A 20,276-nucleotide genomic window follows, 5' to 3' on the forward strand; every position below is an offset into this window, starting at 1 on the left:
CTGCTTCAGTGCCAAGGGGATTAAGTAAGAATGCATGTAAACTGAGGGAAAGACTTGGTGAAAAACTCCTGTTTATTATTTCTCCCCTCAACTTCAAACTGAAGACAGAGCAACGGCAACCAGGGAAATTTACTTTTATTTGAAAAGTATATACACTACAGTGTTCATTTTGTTAAAACAGATTATTTTCACCGCATAAAAACAGAGACGATCAGAAGTCTGTGGTTATACATGCTTTTCAAATAACAAGTAAAATGTAAAAATGTGCTGGTGCAGCAAAGGCTAAAGGGGACCAGGGAACAACGAAGCTCAAGCTGAGACCTGTGGCCACCAACTAGGTCACCATGCTTGTCATCTCTGTGGCTGGACCTCACTGGGCTGTCCACTGACAGGCCCTGGATTCCACCTGATGGTGGTCCACACAGCGAGGTGGTCCAGCCAGTGCACTGTTCAGGCACACGGGTGCCCACCAGCCCTACATTCTTAGGCCCTACAACCCCTGGAGGTTCTGCCTTAAGAGAATACACAGTACACATACAGTGCTTCGGAGGGCGGGCAGATTTAGACCCACGCAGATATCAACCCAGTCATCTGAATTCGCAATCTGTGGGGCAGCTTCTGAAAAGTGGCTGTGCCATGTCTGTCCTCTGTACAGGGGCTGGCTTGATATGGACAGGCTTGTGGCTAGGTAGGCCAGCAGGTGACAGTGACATGGTTAGTAGCTGGACAGTCTCTGAAGAGCTGTTAGGTTCTGGATCCAGGCACTTGACTGTTATGTTGGTCACATGGGGGCTCTGGATACAGAACATAAGCCTCTCTATGATATGGTCATCTGTAAATCCTGAATTTGTTCCCACGTCTGTTCCTTTTAGGACACAGAGGGACTGGGGCAAGTTTCATAGGGTCCAACTTCTACCTACTTTGTCTAGGATAAGGTAGAACATAACTTTGGGAGCCTCTACCACAACAGAAATGGCTTTTGTCACATACTGCAGCCAGTCACGCTAAAAGAAAGAGCTGGAGCCCCAAGAACCATAAGCAGGTGACTCTGGGAATTACTTCCCGGGGCTGATGGTGGCAGCAGCCCAGCCACTGTAGCACCAGTCTACAGCAACTGGGACATTCGTTTCAGCCCAAGGACGTTGTCTGAGAGTCTCATGCCACTCATTCGCAGCAGCACATTTTTAATTCCAAACTAAGCAAATAAGTACTATATGGGGGAGGTAAAATTAAAATAGGAAGATTTAAATAAATTATGCTTAAAGCCTCATAATACAGTGTTCATCCTCTGAAGCAGAGAACATTAGATACTGGTCTCCATACAGGAGGAAAGGGTGAATGGACAGGATTCCTCCAGATGCCTAGTTTGTGAAAACCTCCATCATCTGAGGGGAAAGCATACTATGGCTCAGAGTTGGCTCAAATGACTCTTAAGCACTGGCATAAGCCTAAGGCCACAGAGTGAAATGAGTCACCCAGATCAATAAAAACAATCAATTCCATAATAGAAGTTGATGTGTATTTTCTGTTGCCTAGAATCTGGGTCTTCTTTAGCCAGTGAGTATCACATGACTATAGGAGAGAAGGGGAAATGAAGATTTACACAGTATGTACTATATTGTAGTAAATACTATGGCTTTTTCCTACTTGTAACCAGTGTGTTAAACTTAGTGTTTAAGACAAAGTTTTGCCTGGAGCCTGGCCACCTGGGCTCCTCCCTTTACAGCTGTGGGATCTCAGTAAGGTGATAATTTCAATGTGTCTCAGTTTCCCCATTTGAAAAAAGGAGCTACCATCCAATGAAGTGGTTACCTGTGTTCTGACAGAGAACAGGTTGATTAGCTCACACAGCAGCACCTGGCATACAGCAAGCACTCTATGTATGTTAGCTATTTTTCATTTTCTTCATAGCACTCTTGTGAACAAATGAAAACCCTGGAATTAGGTAAGAGTCTTCAATTTATAGAGGCAATTTTGCAAATACAGTCAATTAACTTGTTCAGAGTCACAGAAAATGACAGAGATAAAAGCCATTCTTTTCCCACTATACAAAGCTGGCCACATTATTTACGCTGTTACCATCAAGGCCTACGACAAAATAAAGAAGTCCCATACCACTCAATGAGTTAGACTTCCTCTGGGAAGTCAGATCATGCCAAAAGGAAATGAGTATGCTAATCTTGACATTTCATCTCCACTAAAAAATACTTACTGTCTTTCAGGTACAGATGCTAAAGAACACTGCTGTCACACCAAAAAAGCAACCAGCCAGCTCCTAGTGAGTTAGGTAGACCCAGACCTTTCAAAAGCGAGCCTTGTGGGAACTCACACAGAAGAGGGAAGGAGAGGTGGGCGGGTGAAAAGATCCACTACAGAACATCAAAAACGAAAAATGTACACATGTGTTTTTCTCCCGTGGCACCTGTAATGACTTCTTAAACTGAGGCCAACAGCGCCCAATCTTAGTGAATGAGCTGGCTCGGTTCCAGGACACACACAGCTCTGCTATCCACAGGCTCAAAGCCTGCAGGGTCCTTTTTTACGCTGACAGCTCACAAGTCACGTTAAACAACTGGAAACAAGATGCCAACGAGCACATAAGATGGGCTTGGGTCTTCTGTTCCTTTCTTTCTTCAGGGATCGTATTTTTAGATGCTGTATTTAATACGCGACAGCAAACCCGGGCGGTTTGGCCACCTGATTCCCGGGCGTGAATAGGGCCCGGGACCCCCGCGCCCATCCGTCCCTCCCTCGCTCCTACCGCGGGAACACGGGCTGCCCGGGACCGCCCGCCATCTCCTCCGCCCTTCCGAGGGTCGCCCCGGCCAGGAGCGCGCTGTCAGCTTCCTCCACTCGCCGCCCTCCCCAGGGCGGCCACCGGCGAGGGCGAAGAGCGTGAGCGCCGGTGGCGGGAAGCGGCCCGGCGGGACGCCAGGGCGGCTCGCAAGTGGGCCCCGCGGCACCGGACGCCCGCCCGCCGCCGCCCACTCACCGCCGCACTCGGCCGAGTACTGGTCCCCCCAGTCTCCGGCCTGCGGGCTGCAGCCGCCGCCTGCGGGGGCCTCCTGCTTGAGCAGGGACAGCGGCGAGTAGTGCTCGGTGGCCAGGGCGGCAGGGCGAGGCGCGGCGGACAAGACCCCCAGCAGCAGCACCAGGGCGCGCCGGGCGGCGCCCGCGGAGGCCGCAGCGGCGCCCGAGCAGCAGCAGCAGCAGCAGCAGCAGCAGCAGCAACAGCAGCAGCCACGGCCGGCAGGTGCCATCTTTCCCCAGGGCGCATGCGCGGCGGCACTCGCGCGCGCCGGGGTCTCCCAACCTGACCTGCCGGGGGCCGGGGCCGGGGCCGAGCCCGAAGGGGGGGGAGCGGAAGAGGCGGGGCCATCCCGGAAGGGGCGGGGCCTCCCGGTCGGGCGGTGTAGTCCCGGTCGGGCGGCTTGGTCCGCATCTCCGGGTCTGGGACTACGAGTCCCGGCAGCGCAGGCCTTCCGGGCCGGGATCTGACGTCTTCCCAGTCGCTGAATGGGAAGCTGCCGGCCGCCGTCGCGAGGAAATGGGCCCTGGCGGGCGGAGTGGACCGCGGTCGGGCCAGGGGGACGCGGAGGGGGCGGTGTCGGCTTCTACAGCTGCCGCGGCCTCCTGCCGGTACAAGTGCATCGAATGCAGCCAGGAGGCCAGGGAGCTGTACCGCGACTATAACCACGGCGTGCTGAAGCTGTCCATCTGCGTGAGTTGTCGGGCGTGGGGTGTCCTCGGGAAGAAAATGGCGTGGCGTCAAATTTGGGGGCCATGAACGGCAGTGGGGTCTGTGTCGGCTTTTTAAGGCGGTAAAAATCAACGAGTTTCAGGGTCTCCTGATACAGCCTTCAGCTGATGCTGGCCTTGCCGTCCGGGATCCGGCGAGCCTGGTACCGAAACACCTCGGCAGGAGCGAACCCGCCGCCCTGCGCGCTCGCCTCCCACCGTCACGTCCGCTGGTGAGACCCAGCGGGGCGACGGATCTTCCGGCGCAGGTGGATGGAGGCGTTGTGCAGAGACGTTTAAAGATCGGATTAGACTGACGTTAGGTTCGTTCCAAAGCCATTTTATTCGTGGCTATTATCCCTTCGATAGACCAGCGTTACCATCCTTACACTCCATGACCGAGGTTAAATTTTCCTGGAATTTTTTTCATCAGGTGTCATCTATTGTGGTTATTGGACATACAGTATGACAAAGCACTATGTAGGCATTGGTGATACAAAAACCAAACCCGAGGGAGTAAAAAATTTTTTTTCAAGGTGTTCATAGTCTATAGAAAATGAATTTATGTTTAAAAAGTCATAAAATTGGATGTTCTTTGGGGGGCATTAGCAAATAACATGTCACATAACGGGCAGTCAGTATGCTTTGTCCCATTTTTTTTTTTATCTCCTGGTGATTTTTTAATAATCCTCAACAGAAAAAAAATGGCCTGTAGTAATATACAAGTGTTCCTATTTAGCCATTGTCAACCAATATAATCACTGTTCCTCTCACAGATGGTTTCCTCCACTTGGCAAAATTTCAACCCTAGTTAAATTCAGCATATTGCCTCATCTGTCCCTGCCCTCTTATAGCTGCATGTTGCTGGGGGAAAAGACATCTTGAAGCCATGACCACTGAGCGCACGCAGGCCCCTGACGCAGTTTGGCAGTCACCTCGTTTCACTAGTGCACCCACATGCCCGCTCCTGGGGACGGTCATCACTGCGCCTTCTCCTCAAGTGTCCTCACCTACCCTGTTTCCTTTGCTAAGAAAACGGAGAACTTCTGCGAGCTTTGCGACCACACAAACCCAATACTAGCTAGCATTCATTTTTCATGTGCTCTGTCTTCTTACTACGGATGAACTGTTCGAATACTGTCTGAAGCCAGTGTGCCCTGTGCGCTAGATCCTGTTCTCTTCACTGGCTTAAGGACATCCCTGTAGCGATACTCTACTGCATCATTCCCAGCAACATGCATGCTATTTTTTTGTAATTAAGAAAGCAGCCCATTCTTGACCTCACTTCCTCCTTTGGCTCCTGCAGTTTTTCTCCTGCAAAAATCCTTGAAAAGATTTGCTGTCTTTATTTCCTCTCCTAGCTTCTCTTGAATCTACTTCAGACTTTCTTCCCACCTACCATCTCCCTAGACACTTTTGAAGATCACTGTTTGGATGACCTGTACTTTGCTAAATCCAGTGGTCCATTTTGAGTTAGCTGTCGGCAGCTGGACCCTCATGCCTGCCTCTCCTGGAAATGCCTGGTGCCCCTGCCAGGACGCCAGGCTCTTCCAGTTTTCTTCTCATCTCCCTGGCTATTTCTTCTCAATCTTCTTTCCGTTTCTGCCTTACCTCCTTACCTCTTAGTGGTGAAGTCCCTTATTGAGCTTCTTTCTGTCTTCTTTGAGGAGCTCCTTCTGGCTTATGGCATTATGTATCATCTGAATGTTGCCACTCCCAAATTTAAAACTCCAGCCTGAACCTCTTATCTTGAACTCCAGACTCAAAATCCAACTACAACGTTACTTCTCCAGCTGGGTTCCAGTACTCACCTCAGACTTCCAGAGTTCAAGACCACTCTATCGTTTTAGTTTCTAAAACCAAAAACCTTGGGATCACCTTTGATTCCTCTTTCTTTCATGTTCCTAATCCAGTTGTTTCACAAATGCTGTTAGTTCTACTTTCACATTTGCTCGGAATCCACTACTCAGGCCACCCATGCTGCTGCAGCCGTGGCCCAGGCTGCCATGTCTTACCTGGGGGATTGTCACGATGCTCAACGGTTTCCCTCTGTCACCTTTACCTCTTTGAGTCTCTTCACATGGCAGCCAGACTGATCCTTTTAAAATGTAGTTAGATTATGTCTGTCCTTTGGTCAGACCTTCCGGTGACTTTCTGTCTTGCTCAGAGTCAAGGCCAGTCCCTGCCCTATGTGGTCTCCTGCTGCTCTCTCCTCCGCCCCGCCCATTCTACGGCAGTCCCACTGGCCTCCTGACGTTCCTTAAGCCTGGCAAGTTCCTTCCTCAAGGCCGTTGCGCCCTTCCTGGAACACAGCTCTCATATTTCTGCATGGCTACGTCTCTCACCTCCTTCAGGTATTTTTTTTAACATCTTCTCAGAGAGGCCTACTCTGTCCACCCTCTCAGAAATTACGATCCCCTCCCAGTCTGGTTCACCTTATCACCCTTTCCTGCTTTGTCTTTCCCACAGCACCTGTCATCTAATAGTCCATGTCACTGACTTATTTATTGCCTGTCTCCCGCTGGAATATAAGCTACACAAGGACAGAGATTATGTGTATTTCATTCATTAATGTACCTGGATTGCCTAGGACAATACCTGACACATGGTAGGTACTCAGCAAGTATCTGTTGAATGAAGGGATCTTCCTAGGTTTTCAGATAATCATATCCTTGGTCATTCTGGCAAGCTGTCTGTGGTCAAAACCCAGTGACTTAGGGCTGGTCCAGTTGAAAATGACATTGATGACTTAGTGACCTTTGGGCAGGCCCATCTGAAAGATGACAGTCACAAAACAGTGAATATAGTCTTTTGTCCAAAGAAAAGCTAGTATCTGCTTATGTGTTTTATTTAGTGATTTTTAATGATATAAAATAGCCTTTTCTTTTTCAGTTACTGGATTAAGCTGACAATAGTATCCCTTCCCTAGTCATCCAGTGCTGGTTTCTCTATGTTCATGGAAAGACACAATAATGAGTAGATAGCTGTTTGGGTCAACAGGATAGCCTCCCCCACTTTTTTCCCACCGACACTGCACTCACTCAGAAAAATATTCTAGAGTTATATTTGGAGTACTGAATGGTGGCACAGAACATTATGGGATCATTATTGTATACAGTCATTCCCTAATGAGACAGTGTGTCTAATGTCCTCGTTTTTGTCACACTAATGCGTAATGATATGTAGAATAGCATTACTCAGGAGAAATCATGTAATTGATGCTAGACTCTGAAAATCAAAGCACAAAATAGGTAATTTTTAAAGGCTCTCCAAGTGCTGATATTAAAAAGTAAAAGATTCTAGACATCAGGCTCTATGTTGTAAAAAAATAGCCACAATTTCTAAAGTGGTTAAAGCTGGTAACTCACATACTCTTTGGTCCCTTCCCTGCCATGTTTGGAGTCAGCAGAGTATTCAGCCTGATCTCCTACCTGTGTTTTTCATCCTCATCTTCCTCCCCTTTGCTCGTTGCATTTTTCTGCTGCCTTTCTTCACAGCTTGCCTTTCTGTGTTTCCCTGATTTTCCTTCATCTGATGGAAGTATGTCCTTTGCTTTTAGCCTCTTGCTCTGCTTCAGCTTTTCATAGTTTATTACAATTATGCTTGAAGATGCAGTACTTTTAATATCCTGTAGTGCCTAGCCTGTTTTAAGTGCTCAGATATTTGATAAATTCATTATGAAAACAAAACAAGACTCCTTTGAGGTTATCATAGGTGTCAGTTCTGTTCCGGGCTACAGTGTTCACTCCTACCCTCCAGCCCACCCGGACGCTGTATGCAAAGATGAATAAATGACAGCCCTGCCCTTGAGGAGCTTACACTCTTTAGTGGGTTCTACTTTTAAGATAAGTGTTTGTTTGCTGTGAAGCTAAAATTAAACAGGTTTGAGAGTAAGTGGGAAGGGGGTGGTCCTAGCGATGATGGGAAGGAAGAAGCAACAAGAATTTCATGAAGTTTGCCATTTCATGTTCTGAAAAACACATGATTCATTAGGGAATGAGGAACACAGCAGCAGAAAGTCAGGCCTATCCACGTCAATGTAGAGGTGGTGGAGGTGCTCTGTGAGTTCCCAGGGTTTGCATAGTCCCTGTGCTACAGGGATTTCTTAGAAGACAACTTTCTCTTTCAGGATACTTGCCTATTAAGTAGCAAATAATATGGAATGGAACGATTTTGCCAAAATAAGAAAACATCTGCTATGTTAAGCTATCTCCTAGTAAGATGTTGTACTACATTTATTTGTTTTGTGTGTGTGATTTTCTTCCTTCGAGCAAGGTAAAGGAAGAACAAGGGAAAATCAGGCCCAAACTGCTAGGGAGGGAACCTGTATGTAGGCTTTAATGAGTTCCTGATGTCTATATACTCTCAATGCTAAGAAGGGAAGACTGGCCGAGCACATAGTATATCACATGACACCAGGAGCTGCCTCTTCTGTTGGAGTCTATGTCACCCTGTGTGCATTCCATCAGAGCCCTCAGAGTGGCATGCTTATTCGTCTTCCCCTTCTGAGCTGTAAGGCCCTCGAGGACAGAGGGTTATGTTTCAAGGTACAGATCTAGCACCTTGGAAATGCTTGTTCCATAGAAATGGCTGAGGGAACTGGTGTCATGAGTGTGATAGCCACTCCAGACACATTTGTCAGACAAATGATTGTGCAAGGAATAATTGAGCCATGGTGTCTCCTGGCTCTGGTTTCTGCCTAGCTGCTTCTAAAAACTGTTCAAATCTTGTCTTAAACTTGTGCGATCTGAAGATCAGTTTTACAGTACTTTTAAGGGACTTTTGACCAGTCAGTGGTTTCATTTTAAAATGGAAACAGCTTCTGTGGTCTTCCAGTCTTGTTCATATAAAGAGAGGAAGTGTTCCCCACATAGCACAAGGGATGGATCTAAAAAACAGCTTTTTCATGAATATGGAATTCCTGTTTCTGTGGTTTCCATGTAAATACTGGCTTACTCTTTGCTCAGCTAAAAACCTGCAAAATTATTAACTTCCCGTGCTTCCATTTTATTCAGTGGGTTTAAATTTGAGGAACTAGCACATCTCCCTTCAGTGGCTCATTTCATAAGTCAAAAACATACCCATTTCTTACTATGACGTGGATGAAGTGGAAAAACTGTTTAAATTGGCAGTGGATCTAATTTGTCACTGCATTTGGAGTGCAGGGTTACTATTCTTCAGTGGGCTTCACTTTTCGTCTAGCACTTTGATGGAATCACATATGTATGTCCATCACTTCTGCTTCTATTTTATGGTTGAAATGTAGCTATTAGTTTAGGCAGTGAATTGTAGCCTTGATGCAATTTTGTAACTGTTTCCAATGTCACATTTCTAATGTACTTGTCCTTGTACACCTGCATTTGTCCTAATGGCGTTAGTATTTGAAAGCGCTAATCTCAAGCATCCAAAAAAGCCATTTAATAGGAATCACTGAGAGTCCAGGGAGCCTTGATTTGGGTAACTACAACCCTGTTCCTTACACACAGCCCAGCATTCTCCAATGTCTCCTGTAGCAGAGAAAGAGCATTTTCTTTCCATATTCTCCATGTTCTTGCAGAAAAAACAGGCTTTTCTTGGTATCTGTCACTCCAGGATTATTGACACCATGCCACATTATTTACTTGCTTTTAGCTCTCAGAAGCTCTGCATGAGGGTTACTTTTCTGCACACTTTTCTCCTGATCATGTTTCAAGAACTACAAAGCTGGTGGCCATCTAGCCAACAGGCAACCGATTATCAATGAAAGTACATTATAAATTTATTTTATAACAATTCATACAAATAGAAATAAGAATTTTAGGACATATATTCCTGCCTAAAATCAGTCTTCAAATTAAAAGTTTTTTTTGCTTCTTAAATATGAGATAAAAATAATTTTTTCTCACCTTAAAGATTATATTTAGTCATTCTGAAATGAGGGCTTGTATAGATGAGCATTTTCTATCAAAATAGAAATTTACTGAAATAAATGCTGATATGGTCTTATTGCTATTCAAGTCCAAAATAGACTGCTATTTTGAAATCTTCTAGGGTTTCAGAATGTATGGATTTTCTTGTTCTTGAAAGAAGAGAGGGTATGCGAACTCAACAGTCCAAGCAGGTTGGTTGCTGAACCCGAGAGGGCCCCCTCTGTCCTGGCCAGCAGAACAAAGGAAGGAGGGTCTCTAACAGGTCAAGAGGCTTTTTATGGCCAGGGCGTTGGTGGGCTCTTTGAGGGGAGGGGTCAGGGGAAAGATGGGCTTGTGGCTTGTTGACATGTCCTCTGGAGGATGCTTGTAGCCTAGGGAAGACAACACCGAGGTCTCTCTGAGATGGTGGGAGGGCTTATTCGACAGATGGTACACAGTTCCAGATTCTATCAGTTTCTAATGTTATCTCATATTATTTCAGACATCCTGCCAGAAACCTGTAGACAAATACATCGAGTATGATCCTGTTATCATCTTGATTAATGCTGTTTTATGCAAAGCCCAGGCCTACAGGCATATTCTTTTCAATACTAAAATAAACGTAAGTTGTGGTAATTTTTTTATTGTTTAATTTTATGTGATGATGCTTTTGCATTTTTAATAATGTTGAACAGAATTAAGGAACGTTATTTTATAAAATTTCGGTGAGGCCCACATGGTGTGGGGTGATCGTGGGGAAGACAGTGTAGCACAGAGGAGGTAAATAGTGACTCTGTGGCATCTTACTACACTGATGGGCAGTGACTGCAATGGGGTGGGGGGGAACACGATAATATGGATGAATGTAGTAACCACATTATTTGTCATGTGAAACCTTCATCAGAGTGTATAGCAAAAGAATTCAGACAGCATGGCCCAACCATATGTCCTGTATTACCAGCTCATGTTCTGCATATCTGCTCAGTGATCAGGTTTTCAAAAATTGATTGCAGTTTTTGTGGAGTGCAGTAAAATCTGAAGATTACATAAAAGTGGGATGTTTTGTATTTAATTGGTAAGGAAAGTTCTCCGTAACTGAATAAAGTAATAGTAAACAGAAAAAAAAAATTCCAGTGAGGGTGGGTCTTTTCTATCAACAATGATGGAAGTTTAGAGATAGCAGACATTGATTTTTTAAAAAGGTGCACAATGTTTTGTGATTATTGAAGAATGTGGTCACTGGCAGGAAACTGACAAGTGAATCTGGATTGCCTTTTAAGAGGCTACCTTTTAAAACTGACATCACTTCTAAAAGAATAAAATTAAATATATCTGGGTAAGGAGAGAATTATACCTAGATGTAAGCAAACATTAAAAGAAAAAATATTTTAAAACAATTTTGTTCATTTTATACTCTGCTACTGAGGGAATGTATGAAATGAATGACAACATTGAGCTTAATCAGAAAAGTACTAATTTATAAAGTTTAATTATTCAAAATAGACATTTTTCTGACAGAGTTCCAAATTGTAGTTCTTTAATAGTTTGGGTGGAGTTGACAGAAAACACAGGACACTCAATTAAATTTGAGTATTAATTAAATATTATCTAAATATTTTTTTAGATAAACAATATTATTTATATCCCAAATAGTTCATGGAACATACCAAAAAAAGTTATTTTTCTGAAACTCATATTTAAGTGGGTGTCCTGTATTTTCATTTGCTGAATTTTTTTCAACCTTACGTTTGGGCTAAAATGTACGATAAGTACAATTTATTCTCCGCCCCTTGCCTCTAGGTTAACTAGTCAGTGCCATTGTTCAGTCGCTAGAGCACCGATTCTCAAATTGTGCTACGCAGAGTATCACCTGGGAGCGAGGGCGACGATTAAGCCTTCCAAGCTGAGGCCCTACCCAGGGACAAATCAGAATTTGTGGGGATGGGATCCAGGCATCAGTATTTCTTAAAACTCCCTAGGCGAGTCAAAGTGCAGCTAGGAGAAGCAGTGTGCGAATCAGAGATGCCTCGGAAGTTCATGCTGATTCCTGTAACTAGCTGGACTGGATTTGCACACCGTCTTTTCCTCACTTTACAGTGATGAAGTTCAACCCATAGGAGAACTACATAGAACAAAGCCAATTCTTGTTGCCTAGTATTTTCCATTTTTGCCGAAATCTCAGACTCTAGAACTTCCAGCTGATGCAGCACCTTTTAATCATTGTATCTTCAAATGTATTAATTTATACTTATTCAGCATGGGGGAATTTTTTTTTAAATTCATGTTTAGACTGATAGCTTCTTACGAGGTGTCATGGAATCTTCAGATTAAATCTGTTCCCTTGATGCTGCTTCCCACCTATCAATGAGTCACATCAATTCTGGGCTTGATACTGTGTACAGGACAGATGTACAGAATACACTGAAGGGTGAACTATTCAAAGCAGTGCTTCTTCACTAGGGAGACACAGTAGAATCTCCCCCACCCCTGAAACTGTTAACAAAATATGCATATCCAGGATTTAGTTCCAAAGGTTCAGATTCAGGACTGGGGCCCAGACATTTGTATTTTGTAATATCCCCCATATGATTCTGATGGACATTGTTGACTTAACTACACCAGTTTACAGACTGTAAACAATTACACCCTTCACTGGACAGTTCTGAATTTGAAAAACTACTAGATGGGAAGTTCCTCAAAACCACAAATGCTCAGCTATGACTATGCCTATTGCTTATATGTTTATATACAAGTGTTTCTTTAGTTGAATGGCAGTATCTTTTTCACTATCAGATGCATAGGAAACTCTACATATTCTGTTTGCTTTGTGAAGCATATCTCAGATGGTGGCAGCTTCAAGATTCAAATCAGAACACCGATCCTGATGACTTTATCCGATATGCCAAGGAGTGGGATTTCTATAGAATGTTTGCAATTGCTTCTCTAGGTAGGAAGAAGCCATGCTTTCTATTCTTAATTAATTAGTATTTACTATGCTGATTAAAAGTGAGGTACCTGGTCTTAATCCTCAGTAAGAGGAGCGAGTTAATATAAACTTGAGACTGTTTTCAGTTCTACGCTAACCTGCTAAGGTGTTTGTCTAAATTATCTGCCTAAATTATCTTTTTTATTTGTTACCACACAAACTGTATGGAAGTAGCTGCTTATCAGATCAGAGAGTTTCATAAAATATTTTGAGACAATATTATTGATAAAATTCTTAAATTTAAGTTCTCATTATCCAGTTTTAAGATTACCTAGTTCCCGTCTTTAAACAGGCTGATAATTGCCAGATATTATCTGAAGTATTGTACTAATTGCATTGTACTAATGCAATGTATTAAATAGGGAAAACTTATTATGTATCTGATCTTATCCAGGGAAATTGGCTACTCTGCCAAATTTCTTGAAGTTCAGGAATTGCTTTTCTTCAGAATTTGAATTTGTAACTTAGGTTACTGGTTTCCATGCTTCTCTGCTTCTAAAATTCAGTGGTTATAAGAAAATACTATTTTAGTAATGGTAAGTCTCCAGCCCACTTCAGTGTCATATGTCTGAACTGTGTCCTGTGCTGTCCTTTTTTCCTCTCTCTGCCCTCTCCCTTGGTCCTCTTGTCCAGTCCTGTTGTCTTAAAATCCATTTGTATGCTGAGAATTTTCAAACACACATAATATTAAAAACACCCTTGAACACATCACCTAAGTCAAGACCTATAATCTAATAGAATCGTAAACCTTAAAGCAAAGCCTTTTAAAATTTCTAAGGATAAACTCCTTTATGTCCATAATTTTTAAAACAAGACAAACCAAGCTTATTTTCCGAGTTTGGAATTCCTGTAGCCCCTACTCCATAGTAGGTATTTTGACCCTCAATCAGAAATTTTTTTTCTAATGTCACTCAACTTTCTTATGTGTCTTTATCGAATTCATAATTCAGTTACATACCCTTAAAATAGTTTGTAAGGAATATCTTATGTAAATAATGGCATTTTATAATTTAAACACTGCTTTTGTGATTTTATCAACTTACTTTTTTTTCATAAGCATCCTCTTTGGTAAGCAGGTTAGGGGTTCTCCCCTACCCACAGCTGTAGAAACAGAAGTAGGAAGGGCAGAGGTTTCCCCACAGCCTCGTGGCAGGTTAGCATCAGCCCAGAGATGAGGAAGGACCCTGGGTGCACATCTGTGTCTGCAGGTAGGCAGCAGCTGCGCTGGACCCCCCTGCGGGTGCAGGCCTTTGGGACTGGGCCCTGTAACGTCTGTCCCCGGACCGAGTGGTGGTGCAGTTTCATCCACCTCTGAGGTTCTAGTTTAGTGTGGAGGTTATCAGGTCCTCCCTTCTATCCAGTGTGAGAAACCCTCTTCTCCCCATTCTACAAGATGACCTAGCTTTATTTCCAGTGACAGGAGACAACTGCTATTGTGAGATGACTCCTGGTAGGGAGTTCTTTATGACTTTTGTTATTTTTTTGTTCAAAGCCCAGGCTGTGAGATCTCCCTTTTTGAGCAGATCCTTGCAGTTGACAAGCCCTCAGTTATGTTTCAGAGAGATAGCATGTCTTCCCTGACGAATATAACAAATTTCACATAGGTAAACCATCCTAAATTATTTATTGATCCTGATCACCTGTATTTGGAACTTCTTTAATTTGGCTATATTTGGTTATGAAACACTTCAGGAAGAATACAGTTGTTTCTCCTATAATATGTGTATATTCCAGAAAAATGTGTTTCTTTTTCACTACCTAAATAACACAGTTTATGGGGAAAAAAACAGAATTGGGGACAGACCACTCAAAAGGTATGCAGCTGGGTACTCAGAGGACTAGCCATCTTACTAAAAATAATGCCGTCCAAAGAAATGCTAAGTTCCTAGTTGCTGGAACAGAACTGCTTGTGCTCTGTTCTGACTCGGACACCAGCAGGACTATTGCTGCTTCTGGTCTGGACTCTATATGTGCACCTTCTGGAAGAATAAGAAATTGCACTGAAAAACTTTAAGTGAATAAAGGGAGTTTTTAATTTATATAACAGTGTTCACAATCTTGTAGATAATAGGCACTCAATAAATGGAAAAACGAACAAAGAGAGCCGTCTTCATGTGAACATCTTAGGATGCCCTCACCTTTTAGACTGAAAGCCTCCACTGTCCTGTTGTATTCTTTTGGAGGAGAGCTCTAACACTGAAGATGCTTAGGCAGAATCTTACTTCCTAGGAAGAACTGCAAAAGTTGATGATTACAATTCTAATGGAGTCACTTTTTCTTCAGTGGGTGATGAAATACATCATGAAAGAATTGTTTCTGTTTCTGAATTCATGCCAAAAGGATTTGACACCAAAGGTGGGAGTTTCTTTTTATAAGAAAAAGAAAATAAAGGAAAAGTTTCATCTCAGTAAAGCATTTCTCTTGAAGTCAGTTGATAACTTGTATTTTGGAACTGTGGTTTGTTTGTTTTTAAGGGGATATGGTTTGGATAGAGACATTGATATTTTTGTTTTCCATTTCCTCCTTAGAACAAGCTGCCTTTTTTACCGGCATTTTTACTTTCCTGTGGGTAGGACGACTCATGACAGCAAAAAAACAGCCCAGCTTTATTCTGCTGCTGAAAGCATTATTATTATCTAGCTATGGAAAGCTCTTGCTGATCCCAGCTGTCATCTGGGAACACGACTACACACCACTGTGCCTCCGACTCATCAAAGTATTTGTTCTTACATCACATTTTCAGGCAATTAGAGGTATGTTTGTGTTTTATTCTGTCTTCTCAGCTTTCAATCCATATACAAGCTGCTTAGGTCACAGTTTTATATGACCTGGTAAACACCGGAATTCTTCATAGAACAGTAACAAAGCCTTCCGTTTCTGTGTGCCTTATGCAGAGCACATAACCAGTCTCTGCTCAGTTTACCACATGGTGTTATTTCATTTTCAAAATGCTTTCATATACATTATCTCTATCCTGTGGGATCAGTTAGGACAGCCGCCATTATTCCCTCCATGTTATGAATGATTTGTCCAGATTTATATGGCCAGGCAGTTGTCAAGCCTGGACAATTCATACTATACCAAGGGAGGGGTGAGCAGCCCTGTGTGTCTCCATTTTCCCCACACATTGTGAGAAGTGCCGTCTTAATGAGCCTGTTAACCTGATAACTTTTTGCCACAGTGTTTATCATCTCATAAACTGTAAAACTGATAGTGTCAACTTTTTCCTGCTTGTCTCTTTATAACTTTAGAATCAACTTTTTATTTTCTCCTTTAATATTCATGGGATTCTGCATTTCAGCAGGAGAAGCTGAGTGCTTTTGTTATAAGCAGATGATTGGTACTCTCAAAACGTTTGCAGACAGAAAAGTGGGAGAAGGGAACAGCATTGATTAATAAGAACAGAGATTTTCTACAAACAGCTTTACAAAACAGTTCCATTCACACTATCATAATTTACATGCCAGTATCATTTAATTAAAATCTTAATAGCTTATTGCCTTTTCTTTTCCAGTGACCCTGAACATCAACCGAAAGCTCTCCTTTTTGGCCATCTTGAGTGGCTTACTGCTGGAAAGCACCATGGTCTACTTCTTCCAGCGGGTGGAATGGCATCTTGGAAGTGACTACGCCAGCTATAAATACCAAGACTTTTGAAGAAGTACAGAAACGTCTTAGTGTTCTTCTCTTAATCCTTCTCAGCTTAGATGTCATTGTATAACAGGTGCCCTTACATAACCACCCCAGCACCTGATGGCCTTTTAGGTCACCTACGTCTCCCTCAAGGACAACGGAAACTGTCTCCCGGGATCCTCCACATCCTCAGTGACATCAGCATTGTGATTTTGTTGCTTCTAGGGCCCTCTTCTCAGTTTTGCTAACACTTGGCATGCCAGCTCAGTCCTGTGAGAGCTCAGACTCTGGAATCTCACCCACTGACGGTTGCCTCCTACCCTTTCCCACCACCCTACCGCCTCTCTTCTGCCCTCCCTGCCTTGTTGAGCTTTAGTCTCTTGACCTCCAGCTTCTACTCTGACCAGCCTCATTTCTTTCGACCACACGTGCAGCCTGGAGGCAGCTGCCGAGCTGTTCTCTGTCGGTCCCTTGACCTCCGTCAGCTGCTCCTCTTATGTCAGACATGCCTTGCCAGAGCTGTCTGGTGAGTCCCACCATCCATCCTGTCCACAGTGTGCAGCGAGTGTCACATATGCAGGCTGTCCCGCATGTCCACAGAGCCTCAGCTGGACCACTGATTGTCACCACTAGTGAACTGCCTCAGGTTCTGGAATCCTGCAGGCCCCTGACCCCCACGTCCGCGCTCACTCCACTGGGAATGAAGACTGCTAGCTTCCTGGATCTCTCCTCAGTGCCTCACAGCTCCTTGGCCATCTCCTCCCTCCATCCCTTCCGCCCGCCTCAGAATTCTGCTCAGCTTCCTCTTGGGACTGGTTCCCTTCTGTGGCCTCTGGGCAGGGCCCTGGAGTGGACTCACAAGCTGGCCTGAGGACAGCACAGAGGTGGAGGAAGATGGCTGCATCTGTGGCCCACAGAGGGAAAGCTCAGGCAGCTCCTGGTCACCCCTGCTCATCTGTCAGGGACCCTCACAGAGCTAAAACACCACCCTCCCTCCTGCCACCTCTGCCCCCCTTCACGCTCAGCCACTACCCCGTCCTTTCCAGTCCTTTAGGGGTGTTGCTCCTTATCCCCTCCTCTGCCAGGGCTCCTTTCCCTCTGGCAACGGTCAGGCTCAGCTCTTTCTTCTGGAGCAACTGGTCTAAGCCTGTTTCTCCACTACCTTTTCTCTTTATAAAAATGTGTTCTCCCATAGTCTCTCGTGTGTCTGTGCTCATCAAAGCCACAGGGAAGCTAGTCGTTGCCAGTTCTTTCTCGGAGGCACCTCTTTGCTGTGCCATGGGGGCTGCTGACGCAGTGCCCTCCTGGGACAGGCTGCCTGTGGGTCGTTTTTCTCCACGTCCCCTCTGCACAGATCAACCCCCCTCCCACCGGCACAGGAGCCTCCTCCAGGCCGATCGCCAGCTCCCGTCTCTGTGCCCCTTCCCCCCGACTGCCTTGGCCAGGAGGCCAGTGCCCTGCACACACGTCATCCCTCCTCCCACCCGCACAGGAGCCTCTGCTGACAGCTTTCTCTGGAAATGTCCCTTTTCCCTCAGACCCCAGCTCACCCCTTATCTCCTGCCTTAGTTGGTAACCCTTCACTGGCCTTCCAGCCAAGCTGGTGCCATGGAAATCTTTACCCAGCAGCACTTCCAGTGTCCATCCGCGTCTTGCACCATTCTCACTGTGGACACAGGCGTTTCCAGAGTCTCCTGAGGAAGGTCTTCTGTTTTCTGTAGGATTCAGTGTGGTCCCCACACCCGGTCCTTATTTCTCCTCCACGGGCTCTTCCAACGCCCATTCTCTGCTGCAGTCTCCTCCTCGTCCCAGACGTGTCCTGTTCTCTCCCCAAGCTGAGCAGCCTCTTCTCTTCCTAACCAGACACAGTCACCTCTGCTTCTCCATGGAGTGAAACTCGGCAAACACTGGAGTCTGCAGTGCTCTCCCACCATCACCCTCCCACACCCAGGCCTGCGCAGCTGCACGGCACCTGGGACCTTGTCTCGCTCCCACACTGCTGAACCCTGGTCGGAAGAATGAGGTCATCATTTGAGAGCCATTATCCCCCTTAATGTCATCCCATGCTTTATACTTGTCCACATCTTCTGTTAAAATTGTGCCTGTGCCTGGCTCCCCCAACCTGGTTGGTTCCAGGCAATACCGTGTATGCGGTGACTGCATCTCCCATCGTACAGGGCTTGACCTCCTCAGCTTTGGTTGATTGGATTTTCAGCAGAAAGTGCCATTCCGAATGCTTTTATGACCCACAGTTTTGTTCTGTACTCTGTGGCATGACCAGCTGCGCTGGAAAGAGAGAAAAGAGAACATACAAACCAGGCTTCTAATTCCTGTTGCACGAAATGAAGCAAAGATATGGATACACTTCCTGGAAAGAAAGCCACAGCTGTGGCACTGGGAACCCCAACCTACAACCTCCCTCACATAGGGAGCGGCTACACCACACGCACACACCCTCCCACACGCCCAGGGAAGATTGCTGTAGGGATTGACAGGCACAGCAAGTGAAGATGTGCACGTTACAGACAACTTCAGATGAGCATTTGCATTGAAAGAAGAACATGAATTTATGATTCACACATCATGAAAGATCTGTTTCATTCCTTTGACGTGTTTATATCTTTTCAATTTAAATGTTACTGGCTTTAAATAGCATATTTAAAATATTTTGTGTTATACAACAGTAGAAACATTTTCTTTTAATAAAGTCAAAATAGTTTTGTGAGTTCCTTGTAACTTCAGTATCTTCCCCGCTAAGTAGGTTGCTCTTTAAAATTGGCTGGTCCAAATACAAATAACTGAAAACCACAGAATTGTATTCTTTACAAGGGTGAGTTATGTGTCAGTAAAGCTGTTACAAAATAAGCTAGCACCTCTCCCCTTTTCTGTACCCTTTCATTCATTTGTTCTTTTGTTCATTATTAGTCACTGAAGAGAGGTCCTCACTGAGCACCTACTGTGTGTGTCAGACAGTACAGACAGGTGCTAAATACGCCCTCAGAAGGTCCTGAGCAGTGTTAGGAGTGGATAAATCAGTGCAGTGTGATGGTACTGTTAAGTCCCAGGGAAATACGGAGCAGAAACACCTGTTCCGGCCTCAGAAAGTGAGAACACCTCCAAGAGAAAGGAAAGGGACTTCCAGAATCCCTGGCAGAAAGCAGCAATGCTTGCAGGGGCCAGAGAGTAACGTGTGTCTGCAGGAGCCGATAGTACACAATTCACCTAGGTGGAAAGTGGGCGTTGGGAGTCTAAAATTATACTGGGAAGCATGTAAGGTGGATTACAGTGGACTGCATGAGTTGTGATTTATCCCGAGGACATGATGTTAAAAAAGAATCCAAAGAAATACGAAGCACACCTATTGGAATAGTGTCACAGAATAGCCACTAGGTGGAGCCTGCAGATGGTAACAGGAGGGAGAAAACAAGCGTCAAAAGCAGACAACTGAAAAACAATTAAAAAACAAGTATTAGGAAAAATAAAGTGCAGTACACTGATCATAGCTTTTCAGATTTTTGGTCTGTTAATTTAGACAAGTGAACTAATACATCACTCATTTATAAATCCATTCTCAGTATATCCACAGTCTTGAAGACCATAAAGGTATTTGTTAATCTTTAAAAAAATCACAAGTCTTCAGGCTGTGAAATGTGGCAGAGGTCTGCAGAGGAAACCATCTGATCCAACCCTGACCTTACGCTCCACTCAGTGTGTTGTTTATGACATCCCTCATTGGAGTGAGAGAGTAAAGGGTAAGACCCCAGGAAGAAAGGCTGCTGAGTGACTGCTTCCCTCCTGCACCCCATCCCTCTGCCCAGCCTAGGGGGCTTGTCTTCACTGTCATTGGCCCCACATTGGTTTCAACAATTTTTATGAAAAAATACAAAGTAAAAAAAAAAGTCCAAAGACTTGTACAGTGATAACCCTTATACGCCCCACACCTATATTTTACAGTTAAGTTTTGCCAAGTCAAGTTTGTTTAAATATGATTGCTGAGGCAGAATTGCTCTTAGTCACACTGGGAAGTTACA

At 44.6% G+C, this 20,276-nt stretch overlaps 2 protein-coding genes across 15 annotated transcripts in view; one reads left to right on the plus strand and one right to left on the minus strand.

Annotated features, from left to right (window-relative positions):
* Positions 1-3,280, minus strand: part of TTC13 (tetratricopeptide repeat domain 13) — an 86,388-nt gene extending 83,108 nt beyond the window's left edge. For all 9 annotated transcript variants that reach the window (XR_012124369.1, XR_005062027.2, XM_037020918.2 and 6 more), the window contains exon 1: positions 2,993-3,280. Coding sequence is in view for 7 of the 9 variants with exons in the window: in XM_037020918.2 (XP_036876813.2) it covers positions 2,993-3,260 (268 nt within the window). In the remaining 2 variants the exon portion in view is untranslated. The remainder of the gene's footprint in view (positions 1-2,992) is intronic.
* A 250-nt stretch (positions 3,281-3,530) lies between these two features.
* Positions 3,531-18,970, plus strand: ARV1 (ARV1 homolog, fatty acid homeostasis modulator). Of its 6 annotated transcripts, none has more exons than XM_073219923.1 (7): positions 3,582-3,721; positions 6,208-6,346; positions 9,769-9,838; positions 10,129-10,248; positions 12,420-12,573; positions 15,141-15,365; positions 16,127-18,970. In XM_073219923.1, exons 2-7 carry the CDS (start codon positions 6,228-6,230, stop codon positions 16,267-16,269), a joined length of 831 nt encoding a protein of 276 aa, XP_073076024.1. In that variant the 5' UTR covers positions 3,582-3,721; positions 6,208-6,227; the 3' UTR covers positions 16,270-18,970. The 6 variants fall into 6 exon arrangements, with proteins under 6 accessions (XP_017504088.1, XP_073076028.1, XP_073076024.1 ...); XM_073219925.1 differs by lacking the exon at positions 3,582-3,721 and adding an exon at positions 3,741-4,061; XM_073219924.1 differs by lacking the exon at positions 3,582-3,721 and adding an exon at positions 5,931-6,092.
* The last annotated feature ends 1,306 nt before the right edge of the window (positions 18,971-20,276 follow it).

Source organism: Manis javanica, chromosome 13, assembly GCF_040802235.1.
Source record: "Manis javanica isolate MJ-LG chromosome 13, MJ_LKY, whole genome shotgun sequence".
Taxonomy (NCBI): Eukaryota; Metazoa; Chordata; class Mammalia; order Pholidota; family Manidae; genus Manis; species Manis javanica.